The 22,371-nt window shown below is 43.7% G+C and overlaps 1 protein-coding gene across 1 annotated transcript in view; it reads right to left on the reverse strand.

Annotated features, from left to right (window-relative positions):
• The window catches only part of LOC133049246 (ATP-binding cassette sub-family C member 4-like), a 188,504-nt gene extending 166,634 nt beyond the window's left edge, over nucleotides 1-21,870 (reverse strand). The window contains exons 1-4 of the mRNA XM_061133213.1: nucleotides 21,085-21,870; nucleotides 15,074-15,184; nucleotides 14,403-14,523; nucleotides 250-474 (exon numbers count right to left, since the gene is read on the reverse strand). Coding sequence (XP_060989196.1) covers nucleotides 250-474; nucleotides 14,403-14,523; nucleotides 15,074-15,184; nucleotides 21,085-21,158 — 531 coding nt within the window. The 5' untranslated portion in view covers nucleotides 21,159-21,870. The remainder of the gene's footprint in view (nucleotides 1-249; nucleotides 475-14,402; nucleotides 14,524-15,073; nucleotides 15,185-21,084) is intronic.
• Nucleotides 21,871-22,371: the final 501 nt, after the last annotated feature.

Here is a 22,371-nt window from a genome sequence, read left to right on the forward strand (position 1 = left end):
ATTATGCAACAGCCTATGGCTTAAAGTTACCAAAGGCAGCCCTCACTTTATCTCAAAAGAAAACCTTTCATTATTTATTGGTCAAGTTTGCCTCAACAACAACAACAAACTTGGCTTGATGCAAACAGCAAGCTTCTCTGGGAAGGTGTAAATGATCCCGGTTATGAAATTTTTACTTTACAGAAAACTTTCTCCAAATGTTTCCAATGCTTCAGGGGAGGTTATACTGTGGTACCGAGTGACACTCACCTTGCGGTAGATCATGTGGCACACGGCTACTCTCAGCCTCATCCCCACACGCTGAATGTGGTAGAAGTACAAGTGGTGCAGAACGGCCCACACAAGCACGCAGGCGCTCAGCCCTGCCGCATAGCCATAGGCTTCGTGCAAAGCGGCAGAATCGGTGGGATGGTAGTTTTCAACATAACTAATCATTTTCCCCAAAAATATGGGTTGAACTACTCTGGTGCCTTCCTAAAAGAAAAGGAAAAAAAAAGTCTTAATTAGAAATGTCAGCTTTTCTTAACACATTATTTACTTTTAGCATTAGCATGTTAAAAATACATTTTTTTTTCATTTATTTTTATTAGTTGGAGGCTAATTACTTCACAACATTGCAGTGGGTTTTGTCATACATTGACATGAATCAGCCATGGAGTTAACAAAATGCTACATTCATGGCTAACTTAAAAGAAAAATATACAGATCCACTATCTCCTATAATATAAGCAAGAAACAGTTTAACCTTAAAGCAAAATTTTACATTCAAAGATAGTGCCTTAGTGCATCATGCTTAGTGCACTGTGGATGCTCAGTAAATACCACAACCAGGCTCAGTACCAACTGAACCTTAAGATGAATAAGGAAAAAGGTGGCAGAAGAAGAATAAGAAATCTGCTTCCACAGGAACAAGCCTGCTGGCAACCTGCCCCTGTCGCCTGTACTCTCAATGCCCCAGCCCAATAGAAAGTCAACCAGGTTCACACATGCGAGACACACTTTTATGACCTTCTTCATGAATCTTTACAAACTAAGACACTGGCACAAACACACCCACTCTTTTCTGCCCCAAACTCCAAATGCCTGTAGGTCAAGGGAATGGAAACCAGCTTTGGCTGGAGTACCACAAAGAAACCAGGCTTGGCAGCTCTGCAGGCTCTCAGCTCCCGAGAGCACTGCCTCAATATGCCTTTATCCCCTAGAAGTTGAAATGTTCCTTGGAGTAAAGAATTAAACATGGTGGAGGCCAAGCTGAAAAATCATGTCTTCGGTGGTTCTCCATCCACCATCCACTGCAGTTGGTGGTACGGAAGAAATGTTCCCAATCCTCTCTTCCCCAAGGCTAAACCAATTGACTCAGAGTACAATGAGGCTTCCACCCTGAGTAAAATTTAGGGAAAGCAACTTTCTTTCCCAAAGAAAAAGACAAAGAAACAGCAACACTTACCCACCCTGCCAAACAGCCACTTCACCCCACAGCCTACTTCCTCTCTCTAGTCACTCCTTGAAGGGCCCCTTCTCCCCAGGTCCCCTTCCTTCTCCACCATCAAGGAAAGCCAAACACTCAAAGAATCCAAGTCACCAAAAGTAAACACCTTGGCCCTCAAGGTCATTTCCTCCACAGACCTCTCAAAAGAAAAAAATGCCAAAATTTTGGAAATCTTTCAGGAACAGGGCTTTTCCTTTTTGGCAATCCTGCCTTACTAACACAGACAGGGGAAGCAACTGACAGGTTTGTTTTGATAGCTCTCTTCTGTCTGTCTGAACCTGAGGAACCCACACACAACAGGAAGGGAAGGAGAATCCATAGCACCAAACACCAAACTAACTAAGCATTTTCTGCTCAGCCAGCTAGTGTCTGATCAGGATATTTACCAAAAGATGGCTGAGTCCCTCATATGGGCTTCTCATTAAACCTCGACATTTCTGTCTTGATCTATACACATGTACACACACACATTCTCAGGCTGCACCAACTGCTTCTCCTTCCATAAAGTCATAGAAATTTTCATCTACCATAGAGGATAAAGGGAACACTATTTAGTTGAAGTATAAGATGATCAGACCGAGTAAAATGATCACTTCTCATACATTTCCACTGTGTCCTGTCATCCATCCCATGAGGCATAGAGAGCTCATGGAAGAGTCCGTTATACAATGGATTGCCAAACATACTGTTTATAGAGTTTCCTGAGATGGAAATGTGGAGGCCCACACTGAGAACCAAGAACATCAAACTGTACACACGGGAAGTCCCAGCCCAAGTATGGCCAAGGGCAGTCCAGTGCTGCAGCCACAAACCACCAGAAGCCCAGCAGTAACATCTGCCATCCCAAACTTTCCCGAAACTTGTGATTCTCTTTGGGAATCACTGTTTTCTGTTACTCAGCACTCCATTTGAGCTTAACATCCTTGTAATCACAGGAGAAATAAGAGTAATGTCACTCATCAAAAAAGAATAAGAATAAATGTAACAAATCTGGCAAAAGAGGCTGTAAATAAAGGCAGGTCACTACTGCCTAAACATATCTGGATTTTTCACTGACTGTTTGATAACCCAGTGAGGGCTTCCCTGGTGGCCCAGTGGCCAAGACTCCACATCTCCACATGCCCAGTGGAGGGGACCTGGGTCCAGTCCCTGGTCAGGGAACAGATCCCACGTGCTGCAACTAAGACCTAGCACAGCTAAACAAATAAATATTAAAAAAAAAAAACAGTTGAACAAACAGCCTTGATAAGGTATTAATACCAGTTAATGGCCCATATCTTCCACTCATTGGTGAATTTTTTTTTCTTTTTCTTGATAATGATTATTCTTTATTTGGGACAGAAATTTTCATAAAGATAAAGGTTTTCAAACATGAACTGTTACTTTAATCTTATGTAATTTGAGGGGAGAGTCATTTATTATTCTTAAGCACTATATTGGTACTTCCTCCGATGGCCCAATGGAAAGAAATTCATCTCAAAGCATGAGACACAGGAAATGCAGTTCTGATCCCAGAGTTGGGAGGATCCTCTAGAGGAGGAAATGGCAACCCACTCCAGTATTCTTGCCAGGATAATCCTGTGGACAGAGGAGCCTGGTGGGCTACAGTCCATGGGGTCACAAAGTCAGACACAACTGACTGACTGAGCACACATGCACAACTTTGCCTCCAGCAAGGAGGAGTCATGGCAATTCAGGGAAGTGATGAAAAGTATAATGTACAAGGAATTTCCATTCTTGCATAAGTTGCAACTATTGAAAATAGAAAATTGATGTTATACTCTATATGAAAAATACCAGCAAGTAAAGAACAATTTTCCAGTAATTTCTCTCAAAAAAATAGAAAACAAAATAGTGAATAGCAAAAAACTGTGAAAACAAAACCCCAAAGTACATATACAGAATAAGAATACACATATTAAATATGATTCTTCAAAGCTTCCAGAACACACAAGACAGAAGTGACTGAGGCTATCAAAGGTAGACTAAGTAAATCCATCCCCTCCACACACAAGGAAAGGTCAGAGATGAAGAGTCATTTAATAGGAGAGCTGGCAGCAGCATTTGTAATCTGTATTTCCACTTCTGGCATTTGGTAAAACTGGCTGAGGCAAACCAGGCAAAAGATTTTCCAGCTACCAGAAGATTAGCTCCTGCATATGCTCAATGCTCTGTTCCAAGTATTAACTCCAAATGAAACAGTGGTGTAAATCCTAAGGAAAAGTCCAATTTCAGAACACTCTGCTTGCCTTGGAGAGTCTCTCAGAGAGGCAAGGAGTGGCTGTGGCTCACCCTGGGGACACACACACTGGTGGCAGCCATTCCCGGGAGCTGCCCCTACACGTGTACACTGGTGCGGGCAGACACCACCGAGGAATTCTCTCATCTGCACATTCCCGATTCTCACCATCAACTAATAAGAAATAAAACAACTGAGAAAATATTCATTATCAACCATGAAGCTAGCCAAACTGAAATTTTCTTGGTTGGCAGGAATGATGTCAAACACTGTCCCCTTAAACCCTTCCTCTTTGACATCAATCTATGGCCACCCCATGATTATTCTTTCCACAAACCAACTGAGTATAGTTCTTTCTCATTCACAAGAATTCTTCACAACTCAGAAATCATAAAGGATCTTTAAAAGAGCCTAATTTAATACTACAATGTCCATTAATCAAGGTTCTCAGAGAGTCTGAGTGTCCAGCCTTCTGAAAGCACCTGAAAGCACCTCTTGCTTCTTAGGGTAACTTCTTGCATGGCTATATTAGATGCTAGAACTTCCACAGTGGGTAGAATTCCTCCTCCAAATTAATGTACTTGAAACATTTCTTATCCAACTTCCCCATATCTCATCCACAGGAAAAAAAAAATAGATAAGCTATCAAAGAAAAACGCTTCAGTAAAACATTCAAGCAGAAAAGAGTGAGCTTGTAGGAAAAAATGAATAGGCAGTTAATCTTTAGAACTGGGGGAAAGGTGACAAACTATAGACTTGAGAAAAATCCAGAGATGGAAAAGAGGTGAATCTGGGGAAATCATAGCCATCAGGATTCTAGATATCCTAGCCTTTGCTCATCTTTTACACAGTGATCTTCATCCTGACTGCACCTTAGCATCACCTGGGAGGGGATAAGTGCACTCTGATGCCTGAGGCCCAGTCTCCAGAAACTGGCTTAGAGTCAACTGATTAGGGTGGAGCCTGAAGAGTCCTCTCCCTGTAGATTCTGGATGCAGAGACTAACCCCATGTAAGCATCTGCTAACCTCCACTCTTGCCACTGTCACAGCATCTGAGCCTGGAAGGGCTATGGACCTGCTCTGAAGGAGTTACGAGGATCACAAAAAGTTTTAACCAGAGTCCCATGGCACATTTCATGCTTCTAGAAAAGTCCATCTAAACTCAAGTCCAGAGATTATAGTGATGAAATTAAAATTTTTCATTCTGCACAGTAGGAAAAACAAAATGTTCAGAAAAGGCATTTTAAAAATATGAATAAAAGATTAATTAAAATTAGCCTGAAAAGTTATCTCTCAAAGGAGAAGGATAATTGGATTAGAGCTAACAAGGATATCAGCCTTCTTTAAAGATAGCCCTTTCTTGATTTTTGGAATCATGAAAACATTATACAGAATTATAATTAAAAAACAGCTAATTTGTTAAAAAGCAATTCCTAAAACTTGAGAGTAAAATTAAACAAAAATACCTAAATATATACTCAATAGTTATTTTTGGTATGGCTCTGCCAACCAACGGGATGGGTATATATTTAGGTACTTTTGTGGAGAGGGTGAGATGTATGGAAAGAATAACATGGAAACTTACATTATCATATGTAAAATAGATAGCCAATGGGGAATTTGCTGTTTGGCTCAGGAAACTCAAACAGGGGCTCTGTATCAACCTAGAGGGGTGGGGTGGGGAGGGAGACGGGAGGGAGGTTCAACAGGGAGGGGCTATATGTATACCTATGGCTGATTCCTGCTAAGGTTTGATGGAAAACAGCAAATTCTCTAAAGCAATTATCCTTCAAAAAAATAAATACTTTTTAAAAAAAAGTAGTTTTAAACAAAATAATTTGAAAACACATTCTCTGTGTGATACACCCACCTGAACACAGTATGAAGTGCAAAAAAAAAAAACTCAAATTGCTTTCAGAAGTCACATTATAAGGTAAAACAAATGAATAATTATGTTGATATCATTGAGAGTTGGGCTTAGACATGGGACAAAGAATAGATGATGGGAGGAAAGAGATACAGATGTAAGCACAATAAGATGAAGTAAAAACTTCCTGCATCTGACTTGGACTGGAAACACCCATATAAACATATTTCTTTACCTTAAAAAATGTATTCTAACTTTGTCTATTGAAAAAGCCAAGAAACAAAAACCAAGAGCAATAAGCACCTCTAGCATTCAGACTATAGTCTTTAAATATCATTTCACACTAAAAGAAGCCAGGGCTGCTTGGAGAAATGGATGATTCCAGGGCTGGAGCAATTGTACAAAATGAGCTAGAAACATCCTCTCAAACCAGAAACCAAAAAACAAAACAAAATAAAACATCTAGCAAAGACTTCTAGAGTATGTGCAAAAGACTGAGGACCCAACCTGAATAGACCCCCAATGCCCAAAGATGGCCAAAGGTTGGCACAAGCCTAACAAATCAAATGGGCTGTGGCAGAGCAGAAATGCTTAAACCCATGAGCTCAAACTGACATTCACAAAACCAAACAAACAACAATAAAAACTCACTAGCCCCAGAGGAGAACCAACTCATCATTTTGAAAACAGGTTTTAAAAAGTGAAAAATATTATTTTCCCCTACTCTTCCTATAAATACTATAGTTCAGGGTTAACCAAAGAGCTTAGAACATACCCATTTTGCAACCCTTAATGAATTAATGGACCTTGAGCAAGGATCATGAATAGCTCCTAACATCACACACACAAACACACACACACAAAAAAGATGTTATGTACCTCATAAGGGAGGTATACAATCCTACTTCCTACATTGACGAAAGGGGTGAAGAAAATCCAAAGGAGTTATATCAAACCTCTAGATCTAAACACCAACTAAGGTGCCAGAGGAACATGTTAACTGACATAGGGGGGGAACGATCAGCCAAATCTAGGCTGTGGGAATCTCTGCAAGACAAACAACCTCAAGACGCAGGGTGGGGGTGAACAGAAAAGCAATCTGTATAACCTATGTCAGCCAAATGTACCGTATTTAATACTGCTTCCAACAGCAAGAGGGGCAAAAGACAACTGTGAAAGCTGGCTAGATACTGATGATATTAAAGTTAATATTTTTGAATAATAACAATAATGCTTATGCTAAATATGTTTAGTGGGGGAAGATTCCACATCATTTAAGGATACATACTAAAATATTTATGGATAAAAATGATATGATGTCTTGGAACTGCTTTAAAATAATCTTGGGAAGTGAGAGTGAGTTTCAGATGAATCAAGACAATTGGCAATTGTTGACAATTATGGCAATTAATGAAGCTAACTTAGAGTGACATGGGCTTCCCTGGTGGCTCAGCTTAAAGAATAAAGAATCCTCCTACAGTATGGGAGACCTGGGTTTGATCCCTGGATTGGGAAGATCCCCTGGAGAACAGAAAGGCTACCCACTCCAGTATTCTGGCCTAGAGAATTCCGTGGACTGTATATTCCATGGTGTTGCAAAGAGTCGGACACGAATGAGCAACATTCACTAGGGTGACATAGGGGCTTATTTCCTTTTACCCTTCTGAGTTCCTAGCTGAGGATCCCTGTAATAAATGACAGAATAACAAGAGAAAGTCAAACAGAAGTTTATTAACATGTATATTTCTGACACACATGCGAAATATCAAGAACTGAGTAACTCCCTGAGATGGTCCAAGCCACCACCTTAAATGCATCTCCAGCTAAAGACAGAAGAAAAGGTGATGGAGCACCTATGAGAGGTCAACATAAAAAGCAGCTTAAACTACAGTAGGATTGTGTTATGCAGATTTAATTCTTCTTGAAGACTGTCCTTCAACAGGATTCTGCTGTGATTTAGAGCCATCCTTCTTTTTCTGGTACAGAGAGGCAGACACCCTTACAAAGGGAGGTTTCCTTTATCAGTGTGAATGTCCCTCACAGGAGAGTAACTTCTACTCTGTCTTCAGTGTTTCTCCTGTGTCTATTTCTCAAAAACAGAATCAACTCACAGCAATCTTTCTGCCAGAGAGCCCTATTCTGGAGTGACACATTGTGTTACCCTTTCATTCTGTTCTATTTTTGTATTTTTGAAATGTTCTTAAAAATCTACAGGGGAAAAAGAAAAAAACTACAGAAAGCAGTTGATAGAGGAGCACAGAGCTGTTGCTAGAAAAACAGCCCCTCTTGGCTCTGAACCTCAGTGGAGGCTGTGGGAGGAGAGACCAGAACACAGAGAATACGGGTCTAGGAGTCAGAACACTGCGCTTCAGAAACCAGGTCGGCCACCTGCAAGTCACATGACCCTAAGCCCATCATGTGTCCTCCTGGGCCTCCAAGTCTTTATCTGTGAAAATACCCACCTTGCCTCCCTCAGAGGAATCCCGGGACACCTAAATGAACTACAACAGCTCAAAGTGCTCTGAAACCACCATAAAAACAAGGGTTTTTCATCACTTTTATTATAGGAAGTACTGGAAAGACAATTACTCTATTCTTAATGGCAGAGGCTGGTTTCACAAAAGGCTTGGAAAACTCATTGTTGCTCACAGGTAATCATAGTGGAAGAAGAACTCTTGAGAAAAGCCATGTGTAAAAGCGAAATTATCTAGACTATAATTAAAGTTTCACTTCTAAGCATATTGCTAAAATTTTTAACCATTATAAATGCAGTCTTTTAAAAAAGAATCTCCTACTTTCCTGATGACTTAAAGAAAATGGATTGAGGGGGATGGAGGGAACAAGTGAAATAGGTGAGGGAACTTAAGAGGTACAAACTCCAAGTTATAAAATAAGTAAAAGGGGATTGGGGGCAAAAAATATATATAAAATTTTAAAAAATAAATAAAGCATGGGATTATAATATGCAACATAGGAAATACACTCAATAATATTGGAATAACTTTGTATGGTGACAGGTGGTAACAAAACTTTCTATGTACTGTATAAAATATTAAATCACTAATGATGTATACCAGAATATAATATAGCATTGTAAGCCAATCAGGTTTCACTTTTTAATTTTTTTTTAATTTTACATTAAAAAAATTACTTAGAAAAAGAAAAGAAAATGGATTGAAAACCATCACCCTCATTTATAACTCAAGGTCATCACTGTGGATATTACTAACACCTAATGGCTAATGCTATGCTCTCAGGAACCAGCAGGGCGCACACAGCAGGTCTGCTCTGCAGGTCCATGTCCACTTTGCTCAATGCCCCCTCCTCCTCTCCCTTGCTGTGTGGTCCTCAGTGGTTGCTCTCAGCCCACAGTATCTTTCCCATTAACAGACACTCTTCAGACTCCTGGGTTGAGTAGAAATGAGGGACACATGGAAGAAAGTGTTGGGAAATAAAGGCAAAAGTCCACTATAACTCTCGGGGAACCAGCCCTGAGCACAAAGCCCAAAGAGGAACTTAGAGGATTCTGTTTACTTCCTGCCCATCAGCTGAGTTCCAAAGTGAAGATTTACACAAACATATGCTGCCCACAGCCTCTACCTGGACCAGAGACCAGCAGTAAAAGGGGCCTCAGACAAAGGTCAAGTGTCCGGACAAGACCAGGCCATTTCTAAGGATCCTGGGAAGAGGACATAATTCCCAGCCACTCCTCCCCTCTCAGACGAAGGGACTGGGTGAACCCACTCTGGCTCTCTGAGGTCACCCCATTGACACACCAGCAGGTAGAGACCTCACATCTCAGAGAGAAGCCCTGATGACTTGGAGAGGTGGTCTCTGTGTCTCTGGCCCAGGCAGAAACTTCAGGCTCCTCCTCTCCACCCTGAGGGCCCTGGACAGGCGGAAACCTGTCCTCCCCACCCAGGGTCCCCATGGAGGTGCACACAGGGGCCAGGGTGCTGGGAACTCTCTGCCTGTTCTGTTCTAATTAGCATTGACCTGCAAGGGCTCCACAGCCTGGTACCTGTTTCTCTAAGTGGTAGAGATACTCCTCAGTTCTCACAGGACAGAGGTTTTTATATCTCAGAATCCTAAGAGCCTCACCCTGGACTGGCGTCACCCTGCTTTTTCCCACTGGTGCCGCCAGGAGTACCTGGGAGGCCCTGCTCGTGCTGTGGGAGGAAAGAGCACACTGCTTGGGATCATGGATGATCCACGGGGCATTCTGTGCACCTGGGGAATTGAAAGAGGGCTGGAGGTCACAAAGGAAGCATGTTTGTGTTTTAGAAAATCCTGGGCTGAGTTTAGATCCTTCATTATCTAAAATATAAAGACCAACAAGCAGAACAGATAGATCACAACATGGAAATTTGCTTCATAAAATCAATTTAAGTAACTAGTACTGCTACTGCTACTAGTCCTAGCAGTGCTACCACACAGAGGAGCCCCTATGTTCAAGGTCCTCTGCTCCCTCTTCTCTGCCATGACCAACCAACAACCAAGCTCCTAAAAGAGGGGCCAGGACTCTACCAGTTGCACCTTATGCAGCCCCAGGCCTGGCCTTCCTGGATCCCCAGCAGGAAGTATTGCTGGGGCTGGAAAACTTTGAAATCAACACTCCCAGCACCACAGTGGGGCGGATTCCCTCTCAGGAAGAACCGCAGATTCTGGAGCCTCTCCCTCTATGTCCGCTTCTCCTATGAACTGCCACAGCCAAGACCCGGGACTCATATTAGGATGGGATCCATTCGAGGCTTAGCGACCGCACCTAAGGAGCCGACAGACCAGGACAGCAAGAAAAACCACATGGGCTATGCTTTGAGACCCACTTGCCTTCAAGCTTCTTTAGCATCTGGTACCAAAGAGAAACTAGAGAACCAGGGACAACAGATATGATCCAACATTAAACCTGAAGGCTACTCACCCAACCAAGCACCTGGCATTAGTCACAAGTACACACCAAGGCCCCAGGGTTGCCAAACAAGCAGAATTCATGAGAACTCACCCAGGATGGAAACCTGCACGGAGGGTGCATGAGTTCTCCACAATTCATGGTGAAGCTGGAGCTCCTCCCCATGGGGGGCTCTGGCCTGGCTGACCTGGCCCATGGGGAGGGGGCAGCCCAGGGAAGGGAGTGATCTTGGGAGCTCTGGCAGCTCCAGCCCAGACACAGGACCCCAGGTTCTGTTCCACAGGAAAGGCACGATCATTTCCTAGGAAAGCACTTATCATATGTGACCTGGGAAAGTCAACAATTACTTGCTGAGCAACTGTCAAATGTCTTATGTTATTCTGGGCTCCAGTCCAAATTTGAGTGAGTAATAGTCACTCAGTCATGTCTGACTCTTTGCAACCCCATGGACTGGACACTGCCAGGCTCCTCTGTTCATGGAATTCTTCAGGAAAGAATACTGGAGTGGGTTGCCATTTTCTTCTCCAGGGTATCTTCCTGATGCAGGGATTGAACAAGGGTCTCCTGCAGTGTAGGCAGATTCTTCTGAGCACCAGGAAGTTCAGTTCAATTCAGTCGCACAATCGTGTCTGACTCTTTGTGACCCCATGGACTCTAGCATTCTAGGCCTCTCTTTCCATCACCAACTTCTGGAGTTTACTCAAATTAATGTCCATTGAGTCAGTAATGCCATCCAGCCATCTCGTCCGCTGTCATCACCATCTCCTCCCACCTTCAATCTTTCCCAGCATCAGGATCTTTTCCAATGACTCAGTTCTTCGAATCAGGTGCACAAAGTATTGGAGTTCTGGGTTTAACATCAGTTCCAATGAATATTCAGGACTGGTTTCCTTTAGGGTGGACTGGTTGCATCTCCTTGCAATCCAAGGAACTCTCAGGAGTCTTCTTCAACACCACAGTTCAAAAGCATCAATTCTTTGGCACTCAGCTTTCTTGATAGTCCAACTCTCAGATCCATACATGACTACTGGAAAAAACATAGCTTTGACTAGACGGATCTTTGTTGGTGAAGTAATGTCTCTGCTTTCTGATATGCTGTCTAGGTTGGTCATAACTTTTCTTCCAAGGAGCAAGCATCTTTTAATTTCATGGCTGCAGTCACCATCTGCAGTGATTTTGGTTCATGTACTGTTGAAGCATGGCTTGGAGAATTTTGAGCATTACTTTACTAGCATGTGAGATGAGTGCAATTGTGCAGCAGTTTGAGCATTCTTTGGCCTTGCCTTTCTTTGGGATTGGAATGAAAATTGACCTTTTCCAGTCCTGTGGCCACTTCTGAGTTTTCCAAATTTGCTTGCATATTGAGTGCAGCACTTGCATAGCAACATCTTTTGGGATTTGAAATAGCTCAACTGGAATTCCACCACCTCCACTAGCTTTGTTCTTAGTGACGCTTCCTAAGGCCCACTTGACTTCACCTTCCAGGATGTCTGGCTCTAGGCGAGTAATCACACCACTGTGATTATCTGGGTCATGAAAATCTGTTTTGTATAGTTCTTCTATGTATTCTTGCCACCTCTTCTTAACATCTTCTGCTTCTGTTAGATCCATACCCTTTCTGTCCTTTATTGTGCCCATCTTTGTATAAAATGTTTCACTGGTATCTCTGATTTTCTTGAAGAGATCGCTAGGCTTTCCCATTCTATTGTTTCCATCTCTTTCTTTGCATTGATCACTGATGAATGCTTTCTTATCTTTCCTTGCTATTCTTTGGAACTCTGTGTTCAAATGGGTATATCTTTCCTTTTCTCCTTTGCCTTTAGTTTCTCTTTTCTTCTCTTCACAGCTATTTGTAAAGCCTTCTCAGAAAACCATTTTGCCTTCTTACATTTCTTTTTCTTGGGGATGGTCTTGGTCCTTGCCTCTTGTACAATGTCACAAACCTCCGTCCATAGTTCCGCAGGCACTCTGTCTATCAGATCTAATCCCTTGAATCTATTTCTCATGTCTACTGTATAATCGTAAAGGATTTGATTTAAGTCACACCTGAATGGCTTAGTGGTTTTCCCTACTTTCTTCAATTTAAGTCTGAATTTGGCAATAAGGACTTCATGATCTGAGCCACAGTCAGCTCCCGGTCTTCTTTTGCTGACTGTATACAGCTTCTCCATCTTTGGCGGCAGAGAATATAATCAATCTGATTTCATATGGATCATCTGGTGATGTCCATGAGTAGAGTCTTCTCATGTGTTGTTGGAAGAGGGTATTTGCAATGACCAGTGCATTCTCTTGGCAAAACTCTATTAACCTTTGCCCTGCTTCATTCTGTACTCCAAGGCCAAATTTTCCTGTTACCCCAGGTTTCTCTTGACTTCCTACTTTTGCATTCCAGTTCCCTATAATGAAAAGGACATCTTTTTTGAGTGTTAGTTCTAGAAGGTCTTATAGATCTTCATAGAACCATTCAACTTCAGCTTCTTCATTACTGGTCGAGGCGTAGGCTTGGATTACTATGACATTCAATGGTTTGCCTTGGAAACGAACAGAGATCATTCTATTGTTTTTGAGATTGCACCCAACTACTGCATTTCAGACTCTTTTTTTGACTATGATGTTTACTCCATTTCTTTTAAGGGATTCTTGCCCACAGTAGTATATATAATGGTCATCTGAGTCATATTCACCCATTCCAGTCCATTTTAGTTTGCTGATTCCTAAAATGTCAATGTTCACTCTTGCCATCTCCTGTTTGACCATTTCCAATTTGCCTTGATTCATGGACCTAACATTCCAGGTTCCCATGCAACATTGCTCTTTATAGCATTGGACTTTACTTCCATCACCAGTCACATCCACAACTGGGTGCTGTTTTTGCTTTGGCTCCGTCTCTTCATTCTTTCTGAAGTTATTTCTCCACTGATCTCCAGTAGCATATTGGGCACCCACTGACCTGAGGAGTTGATCTTTCAGTGTCCTATCTTTTTGGCTTTTCATACTGTTCATGGGGTTCTCAAGGCTGGAATACTGAAGTGGTTTGTCATTCCTTTCTCCAGTGGACCACATTTTGTCAGAACTCTCCTCCAGGGAAGCCTACTATTAACAGACATTTCTAAGTATAAAGACAGGTCAACTTAAAAAGTATCCTCAGTACATGTTTGACTTTATCTTACAATCTACAGACAATACATTAGAATATGTAATGAATCCATATACCTTTTCCAAAGGAATACCCAAGATAGAAGTAGCAATAAAGTTATAAATGACAGTCATCAATCAGATGAAATAATTTAGATGAAGCTTGTCTCTCTCGAAGACATGGGGACTGGGCAAGTGGTTAGGAAGGAAATACAATGTGCTTTTAACTTTGTATGAAAAATAATGTTCAGTTCCATGTTGTTGAACATAGGTCTGTTGTTATCATATAAATCCTCTATTTCAAATTACTGTCCAAATGCTTTATTAAAACTGCTTCTGGCCTTTGTTTTGGAATCTGTTACATTTGTTGCCATCTCCTGACTGCTGTTCTCTGAGGTTTACTTCCTCCAAACCACAGGACACATATTCCCTGAGGTTATAAGATCTTCTTTTGGTCAAGGATCACTCAATATTTATATTGAACACCAAGAACATCCTAACATGGTATAAAATATCTTTCCAGTGCTGCTGTCGTTCCATTACACTATGTTTTAATCAGTTAAAAGAAAAATAGTAATCTCCAGAGGTCAAGTCCTTTAAGAATCTGTCTATTCTAAATATAACTGCTGATCTACATCATGATTCCTAGATGAGATTTACCCTTAGACCTTAAACCACTGTCCTCTCCCCGCCTCAGTCCATCCATCTCAGGACTGACCCACATATACTCAAAATCAATGCACTGTGTGGAAAAGCTTTTACCTCAAGAAATGTTAACATTCCCAGAATTAAGTAGGATTTCCCGTAACACTTCGTGACTGCTTTCATTAAAGAAGGCTCCCGCACATCTTTCTGGGCTCTCAACACTTCTTGATCCCAGTACCTGCAGAGAGAAACAAAGCACCGTGAAGACCAGCCCTGCCATAGAAAACAGGGGAGGGGACAGAGCAGAAGATGAGCCTTCACTACAGGGCGCTCTGTGGGGCCCCACAGACGCTGGCTAACTGCTCACAGGGCTCCTGAAAGATGAGCGGAGCAGACTCTGAAGCACCAGGAAAAGCACCAGACCAGGTCTTCAGAGAAAAGTCCCAGATTCCACAAACAAGTTCCTGCTAAGCTTTGCTGAACTCACAGGTCATGAGCAGCTCAGAAAGGCAGACACTGTCCTCCAGGGACCCCACCTCTGGGGACAGAGCTCGGCCTCCAGGGCCATGGCTGCGGGCTCCCTCCACGTCCACTCACACGGGGAACACTGGCTCCCCCAGCCTCCAAAGTGGGCTAAGCCCGGGGTCAGCGTGAAAGGGTGAGGGTTCAGTGTCAGGGAAGGAGACTCAGAAGACCCCAGAGGAAGGCAAAGGCCCCTCCCCACAAGCCTTTAGCCCCATGCAGAAATTCTCACTCTTCTAACCATATTCCCTCCTGCCTGTGCTCACCCTTGCAGCTCTTCTCCAAGGTGCTGGGAGCGATCTTCTGGAAGCACCGAGTATATGTCATCTTCTTCTAATTTCCGTTTGTGACCAATTTTAAACAAGGGGTTTAGCCACCTGTTAAAAATTAAAAGGAGAGTGACATATATTCAAATTACATATCTTTAATTAGAATCCTACATTCATGGACATTGTTTAAAAAAAGTCTACATTTTAACTATACAAAGATGTAGGGAGAAAATTAGACATATGCTTACAAACACATAAACCCATATATCAGGGTATCGGTAAGTCACTCTGGCTTACACAGAATATAACTTAACTAAAATACCTTGTTTGTGGTCTACTGAACATATATTGTACATCTAGTTTAATTATTAAGAAAAATACGTTTAGAAATCAAAATAATGTTACCTTGATTCAGGAGCACACAATAGAACTGAATGGCCATTGTGGATAAGGCTGTAGATACGTTCCTGTATTACCAAGCACTTAAATTTTCTAAACTGTATCAGACTCAAGGATTTTGCTGTTTTTTTTAGTGGCTAAGTTGTGGCTGACTGGTTTTGTGACCCCGTGGACTGCGGCCCTCCCAGCTCCTCTGTCCATGGGATTTCCCAGACAAGGATAATGGAGTGGGTTGCCATTTCCTTCTCCAGGGGATCTTCTTGGCTCAGGGATTGAACCCGTGTCTCCTGCACTGGCAGATGGATTCTTTACCACTGAGCCACCAGGGAAGCCCATGAGACTCAAGAATGCCTCAGTCATATTCATATAAGACCAAACTTGCGGTCTCAAGACCTCCTTAGTTCAGCTAATAACACAAAGGAAATTTTACAGGGGATCACGTTACAATACACCACCCTGAGTCCAACAGGTCCTGGACCCTGACCTCCTTACAGCCCTGTCAGACGCCCCTCACATGAGCCTCTTTCTGACCCCGACCGTCTGAAGATGTCCTAAAGATAAGTAACATCTTTCCAACTAAAATGAATGTGTTGATTTTTTTTATAGTCCTCCCTATAATTGAAGTAGAAATTGCTAGACAGTGTAAGACTTTTTTTAATTTCAATTTTTAATTCCTTTTTAAATTTCAATTGTTCTTTTCTCAAGTAAGCATCTCACTCTCTGCTCCAATTTCCAGGCATTCAGAGGAATCCCTTCCTGGTCTGGAAGGTCATAAAACATTCTGACCCAGGACAAGACAATTATTAACTGCTGTCCAGTTTATCAAGAGAAACCTCCAAGAAGACCATTAGCACTTAAAACATACATTTGGTCCCAAATAATGGTCTGGGGTCTTGAGAAAGGGTCGAGGGATGACGTTGCAATGTCTAGAGAACCTGAGAAACTGGGGGATCCAAGAAAGCCATAAAAGTGACAAATTGGACACTGTGATGTTTACATTAATTGGTCAAAAATGATGTATATTAAAGTTATAAATCAACCAAAAATGTACAGATCAATACTAGAAAAGAAATAAAACTGCTCTAATCCTTGCCTTTTGGGGACCCCTCACCCCCTCTCAGAGTCTATGCTGAGGACTTTGTGTCTCTATCTTCTAAAACAAACTTTGCCTCTGTGTTTTCGAGTTCCCTGGAATTCATTCTTAGGCTTTGTGAACAGAACTCAGGTTTCACGTTTCATTATCACTTCCTGGCCGATTTTTTTTCAAATGTAACACAAGACTTTCATAAGGGCTGAAATTTTACTGACTGTGGGGTCTGCCACCTTCAGCCTCAATAAGGGAATAAATATAGCCCCCTATGCTTTCAGGAAACTCCACTAACAGCTGAGAACATCACCAAACTACAGTTCAATCCCTGCATGCCCAGGCTTCTGCCCAGGGACATCAAGATTACCCTCATTGCCACCCCACTCCAGCAAAGGCATACATGTTAGTCAAATCCCTATTTTCTTGGGACCCAGCCAATATTTCTGATGAGCCCTCCACCTTCAGACATGACCGACTCTAGATACTGACCATGCCCAAGGGCTCTGGGAACAGGATCATACCAGACCTGGGGGGGTCTGGTCTATGGAGGCAGTATCCTGGATGGAAGGGTGCTACCATTAGTCTAAACATGACTCAAGAAAACCCAAACATAGTGTGCCCCTGAGGGTCCTCGAGGCCCCTGGGACAAGGACCACCCACGTTGGGCCATCAACTGTCTCCAAGAAAACTCTACTAGTGGATACTGGGCTATACAAGGCGCACACCCCAATCCAGGTCACATTCAGATTTTAATTACACTCACCCCACCTCCCATCTAAATGGAGCCATTCATCTAGTCAGGAGGGAGCTGGGCTGGACTGGTAATGGAAGGAGCTGTCGCCCTTGTAGCATCCTTGGTGAGCCTAGCATGAGAAACTATTTATAAAGCCAAAGCTATTTGAAAAAAAAAAAAAAGGGCACTCGAACATTGGCCTGGGCAAATTAAGAACCCAGGTCTAACTTTAGAAAGATGAAATCTACACTGGGCCTCTGGTCCACATGACACTTGGCCACTGCATAGCTCCTGTTTACCTGCTGGCTGATCAGGGAGGAGTTCCTGCCCTTGCAACTATTTCCTGTTGTTTCCATGTTAATATGAGTGATCAAATAGAAGACAGTGTAACCTGACTGTTAGAGAAGGCGGCTTGCAGATAGAGAAGGACGAATATCATATGATATTACTTATATGTGGAATGTAAGTAAAGGCTATAAATGAACTCTTTAAAAAATAGAGTCACAGATGTAGGAAGAGAAAAAAAAAAGCTATGGTTACCAGGGGGTGAGAGGAGGGACAAATTGGGACACTGGGATTGACATATACACACACTATAATATATAAAACAGATAACCAAGAAGGACCTACTGTATAGCACAGAGAACTCTATTCTATACTTTGTAATGGCCTGCGTAGGAAAAGAATCTAAAAAAGAGTGTGTATATGTATATGTATAAGAGATTCACTTTGCTGTAGAGCAGAAACTAACACAACATTGTAAATCAACTGTACTCCAATAAAAATTCAAAGTCGCTTGATCATATATTCAGAACAAGAAGGGCCCTGACAAACAAATTTGGGACAGTATCAAAAGGGTAATCTCAGCTTCCTGGGCTTCTGCCATTCTTAGGACCCCTTACAATTATTCTCCTCCTGCTTTTTGGTCTGTGTATCCCCAACTGCCTCATTAGTTTTATCTGGTCTTTATCTTGGTGTGAGAATTGGGACTTCAGCCAGGTGACAATCATATTTATTTTAACTATCCACTCCAGTATTCTTGCCTGGAGAATCCCATGGAGAGAAGAGCCTGGCAGGCTACAGTCCATGGGGTCACGAAGAGTTGGACATGACTAAGTGACTAATTCTTTCACTTTCACTTCCTGCTTGCAGAGTTACAGAGAAAAATAAAAACTGGTTAGAACTAGCTAGGCCCAAAATTGGAGAAGAAAATGGCAACCTACTCCAGTACTCTTGCCTGGGGATTTCCATGGACAGAGGACCTAGTGGGCTACATTCCACGGTATCGCAAAGAGTTGGACATGACTGTGTGACTAACTTTCACTTTCAGGCCCAAAATGGTGAAAAATCTAACCTCCCCTAGACCCTGTGCCTCATTTATGCATTTGCTATAATATAGTAGTATGCTAAATGGCATATTCATCCGTGCTGTGACAGTTGACAGTGGTCATGACAACAACCCACAAGGACTAAAAATGAGTGTTGCCTCAGTCTCAGGTCCAAACCACACCCTTGTTCTCAGATAAGTCATGAATAGTCCTCCTTCTCTTGATTCAATTTCCTTGCTTTTACCTTGACCCAAACTAGGTTGAGAAGTTGATTTGTGAACTAAGCTCTCGCTCCTCCATTCTTTGGTCATTGAATAAAACTTGTGCTGTTCCAGTCTCACCATCAGTTTAGTTATTGGCTGTGGGAATCTGAGTGGAAAAACGACCTCTTAAGCCAAGATAAGGGGTCTTAGCCTGGGCTAGGAGCCCAGCACAAGGCAGGAGACCGATTTGGTGACATCAGTTACATATACAAGGAACGCTGTCTTCAGAATCAGACTGCTTGGCTTGGGATCCTGCTCCATTACTTACTGGCTGTGTGGCGGTAAACAACTTACTCAACCCCTCTGCCTCAGTGCCTTCAAGTATAAAATAAGAGGTAATAAGTGCCTTTCCCTCTAGCAGGAAAACTGGAAATGGGTGCTTACCCAAATCAATGAAAAGTCCTCACCTTCCCATTTCCAGGCACATACACTTTGAAAATTCACAAACAGAAAGTGTTTAGAAAGTTCCTTGCCCTGCGTGAAGTTAAGGAGAACTTTTCATACTTTGTTATTATTTACAGTAACCACACCCATATTCCTTCATCTAGGCCCCTCTTTCCTTAACGGCCACCAAATGGCCAAGAGATGAAGCTACACACACTAAATACACCACCATCAAAACAAGCATAGGCGCTCCCAATCCCTGGAGATCCCCCGGGCTGTCCCATAAAACAAGAAAATACTAGAATTTGGGGAAATATAAATGGGCTAGGGTACAGAAATAAAACAACTAGTAATCATCCAAGTGTGATTAAAGCCCAAAGGTTTAGGACCACATAGTTAGTGGCCCCAGCTACCACATGGAACACTCCAGTTAAGAGCTTCTACTCTCTGAGCTGTTTTTCACCTGTGTGTTTCCTCTGGGCTCAGGGACCCTTCAGTGGTTTCAGGACCAAATGACTCCTGGGCAGGACTACCTGCATCAAGACCATGCACTGCTTCTCTGAGCCAGAGATTGGGAAAGACCTCACAGGCTTCAGGGACCCTATCCCCAGAGTGATCCTCAAAGGTGGAAGTGGAGATACTCACAATAAGGAAAGGGGCTGATCAAATACATCCTCCAATCCTGGCTGTGTGTCCCAGGCAAAAGCAAAACGTGTTCAAGAATAGTGTTCCCAATCATTAAATAAAAAACCTTTCATTTTTTACCCACGTGAAATTTGCTACAACTAGGAACCAGGTCACACAGTGAGAGCCACACAGGGAGAAAGGGAGAGGGAAAGAAATACAGGGTCACAGACCTGGGGGCAGAGACAACCCAGTGCAGCTGGAACACACTGTCACACAGGGCACGTGGGGAAAGGTGGGGACATTACTGAAAGATGGCAAAGAAGGTGAGCACTGAAGGACTGATGCCTTCGAACTGTGGCGCTGGAGAAGATTTCTGAGAGTCCCTTGGACTGCAAGGAGATCAAACCAGTCAGTCTTAAAGGAAATCAACCCTGAATATTCTTTGGAAGGACTGATGCTGAAGCTGAAACTTCAGTATTTTGGTCATCTGATGCAAACAGATGACTCACTGGAAAAGGGTCTGATGCTGGGAAAGATTAAGAGCAAGAGAAGAGGGTGTCAGAGAATGAGATATATAGATGACATCACATCACGGGTGCAATGGACATGAACTTGGGCAAACTCCGGAGACAGTGAGGGACAGAGACCGGCAGTGCTGCCATCACGGGGTTGCAGAGTCGGACACGACTGAACGACTGAACAACAACGGTCTAAGGCACTAATTAGATGAAGGAAGCTGTTCATAAGCTGCTTGCTTGGGGCTGGGGACGGGGTGGGGGTGGGGGTGTGACGCTTCAGTTCAGAACTGGGAAATCCTCCCAGGAGGAGGAGAAAGTGCCTCCCCAGCAGTTTGGGGAAACCGGTAAGAGTAGAGGCGGGGTGTTCAGTGCATTTCCCACTGGGCTGTGATTCCCCCTGGCAGCCTTCCCGCTTCCTGCTCTCTGGATCTGGAGGGGCTGCCGGCAGCAAGGCACGGAGACCCAGTACCTCCGCCACCAGGTCCCCGGGTCCCCTCCCCACCCCTGCTCCCCACTTCCTTGCCCAGTCGTGCCTCGCCTTCCCAGGGTGCAGGGGGCAGCAGGACAGCGTTGGGAGGGTCCACACTTGTTTCCAAAAGGAGCGGTAGCGGAGGGCGCCGTGACTGCCGCGTATCACGGCCGGGGGGGGGGGGGGGGGGGGGCGCTCACCAGAAGAACAGGCGTGAGCAGAGGTTCGCTTTCTGCAATGGGTTGGGCTTCACCTCCGGGTACCGCGGCAGCATGGTGCCGGCCGGGGCGGGCGTGGAGCGGCGCGGCGCTGCTCTGGCCGCGGTGAGGCTCCCGCTGCTCCTGGAGGTGACCGCGGGGATGTTGAAGACCAGGCACCCTTCGCGGTCTGCTGGGCGGGCCCTGAAAAACCACAGGCTTCTGTGGCTGGAGCTCCCACAGCCCGCCAGGTCTCCACCTCCTGGGAGTGCAAAACCTCCCGGGTCGCCTCCGGGTCACCGACTCTGCGCTGCTGTCACCGCTCTGGGAGAAGTAGGGCCGTGTGTGGCGCTGCAGGAGGAAGAGGCAGTCAGGCCAAAGCTTCCAGGAGCCGCATGCAAGTGGGAGGCAAGGCCACCGGCTCTTTGATGGAGGAGGGTAGACCGGACAGCACGAACAAATCAGCTCCAAGGATCCCACGGGGCTGCAAACTCCGCTGGAACCCCTGTTCTGAAGCCAGGCACTCCCCCAGAGGCGAAGAGGGGAGGCTCAGGCTCTGCCTCCTCTGCTGCTCCGAAGCTCCTCATGGGCTGCAGGGAAGGCCTGGAGAAAGCTGGCGGAAGGCAAGAACAGCCCACGTGAGATGTCCTGTGGCATCTCACACGTTGCATTGTGAGGGAACCTCTGTGAGCTTTTTGCTGCCCTCTTAGATTGGGAAAGGGGACTCTGGGGGGAGAGAAACTGCCTCTTAATTTCTTTCATCATGCTTTCAAAACTTAGATAAGTAACAGTGACAACAGCATGTATATTATCTATGGTGACAGATCACCAGCCCAGGTGGGATGCATGAGACAAGTGCTCGGGCCTGGTGCACTGGGAAGACCCAGAGGAATCGGGTGGAGAGGGAGGTGGGAGGGGGGATCGGGATGGGGAATACGTGTATAAATCTATGGCTGATTCATATCAATGTATGACAAAACCCACTGAAAAAATAAATAAATAAATAAAATCTAGACGATTTAAAAATAAAATAAAATATCTTACAATTAAAAAAAAAAAAGTAACAGTGACATATGTCACAAAATACATTTCTGGGGACCTTACCTCAATTTCAACTCTAACAATGTCCCGTTCAGGAAGGTATTGTCCCTATCCTACAGATGAGAAAGATGAGGCTCAAGGACAGCACTTGTCCAAGGTCTTGCACCCACGTTTGGGGTTCAACATGGTTGTCTCACTGGTAGATGGACAGTGTGTGTGAAAAGTACCTAGAATATGCTGTGTGAATGA

The sequence above is a fragment of the Dama dama genome, chromosome 30 (genome assembly GCF_033118175.1).
Source record: "Dama dama isolate Ldn47 chromosome 30, ASM3311817v1, whole genome shotgun sequence".
Lineage (NCBI taxonomy): Eukaryota > Metazoa > Chordata > Mammalia > Artiodactyla > Cervidae > Dama > Dama dama.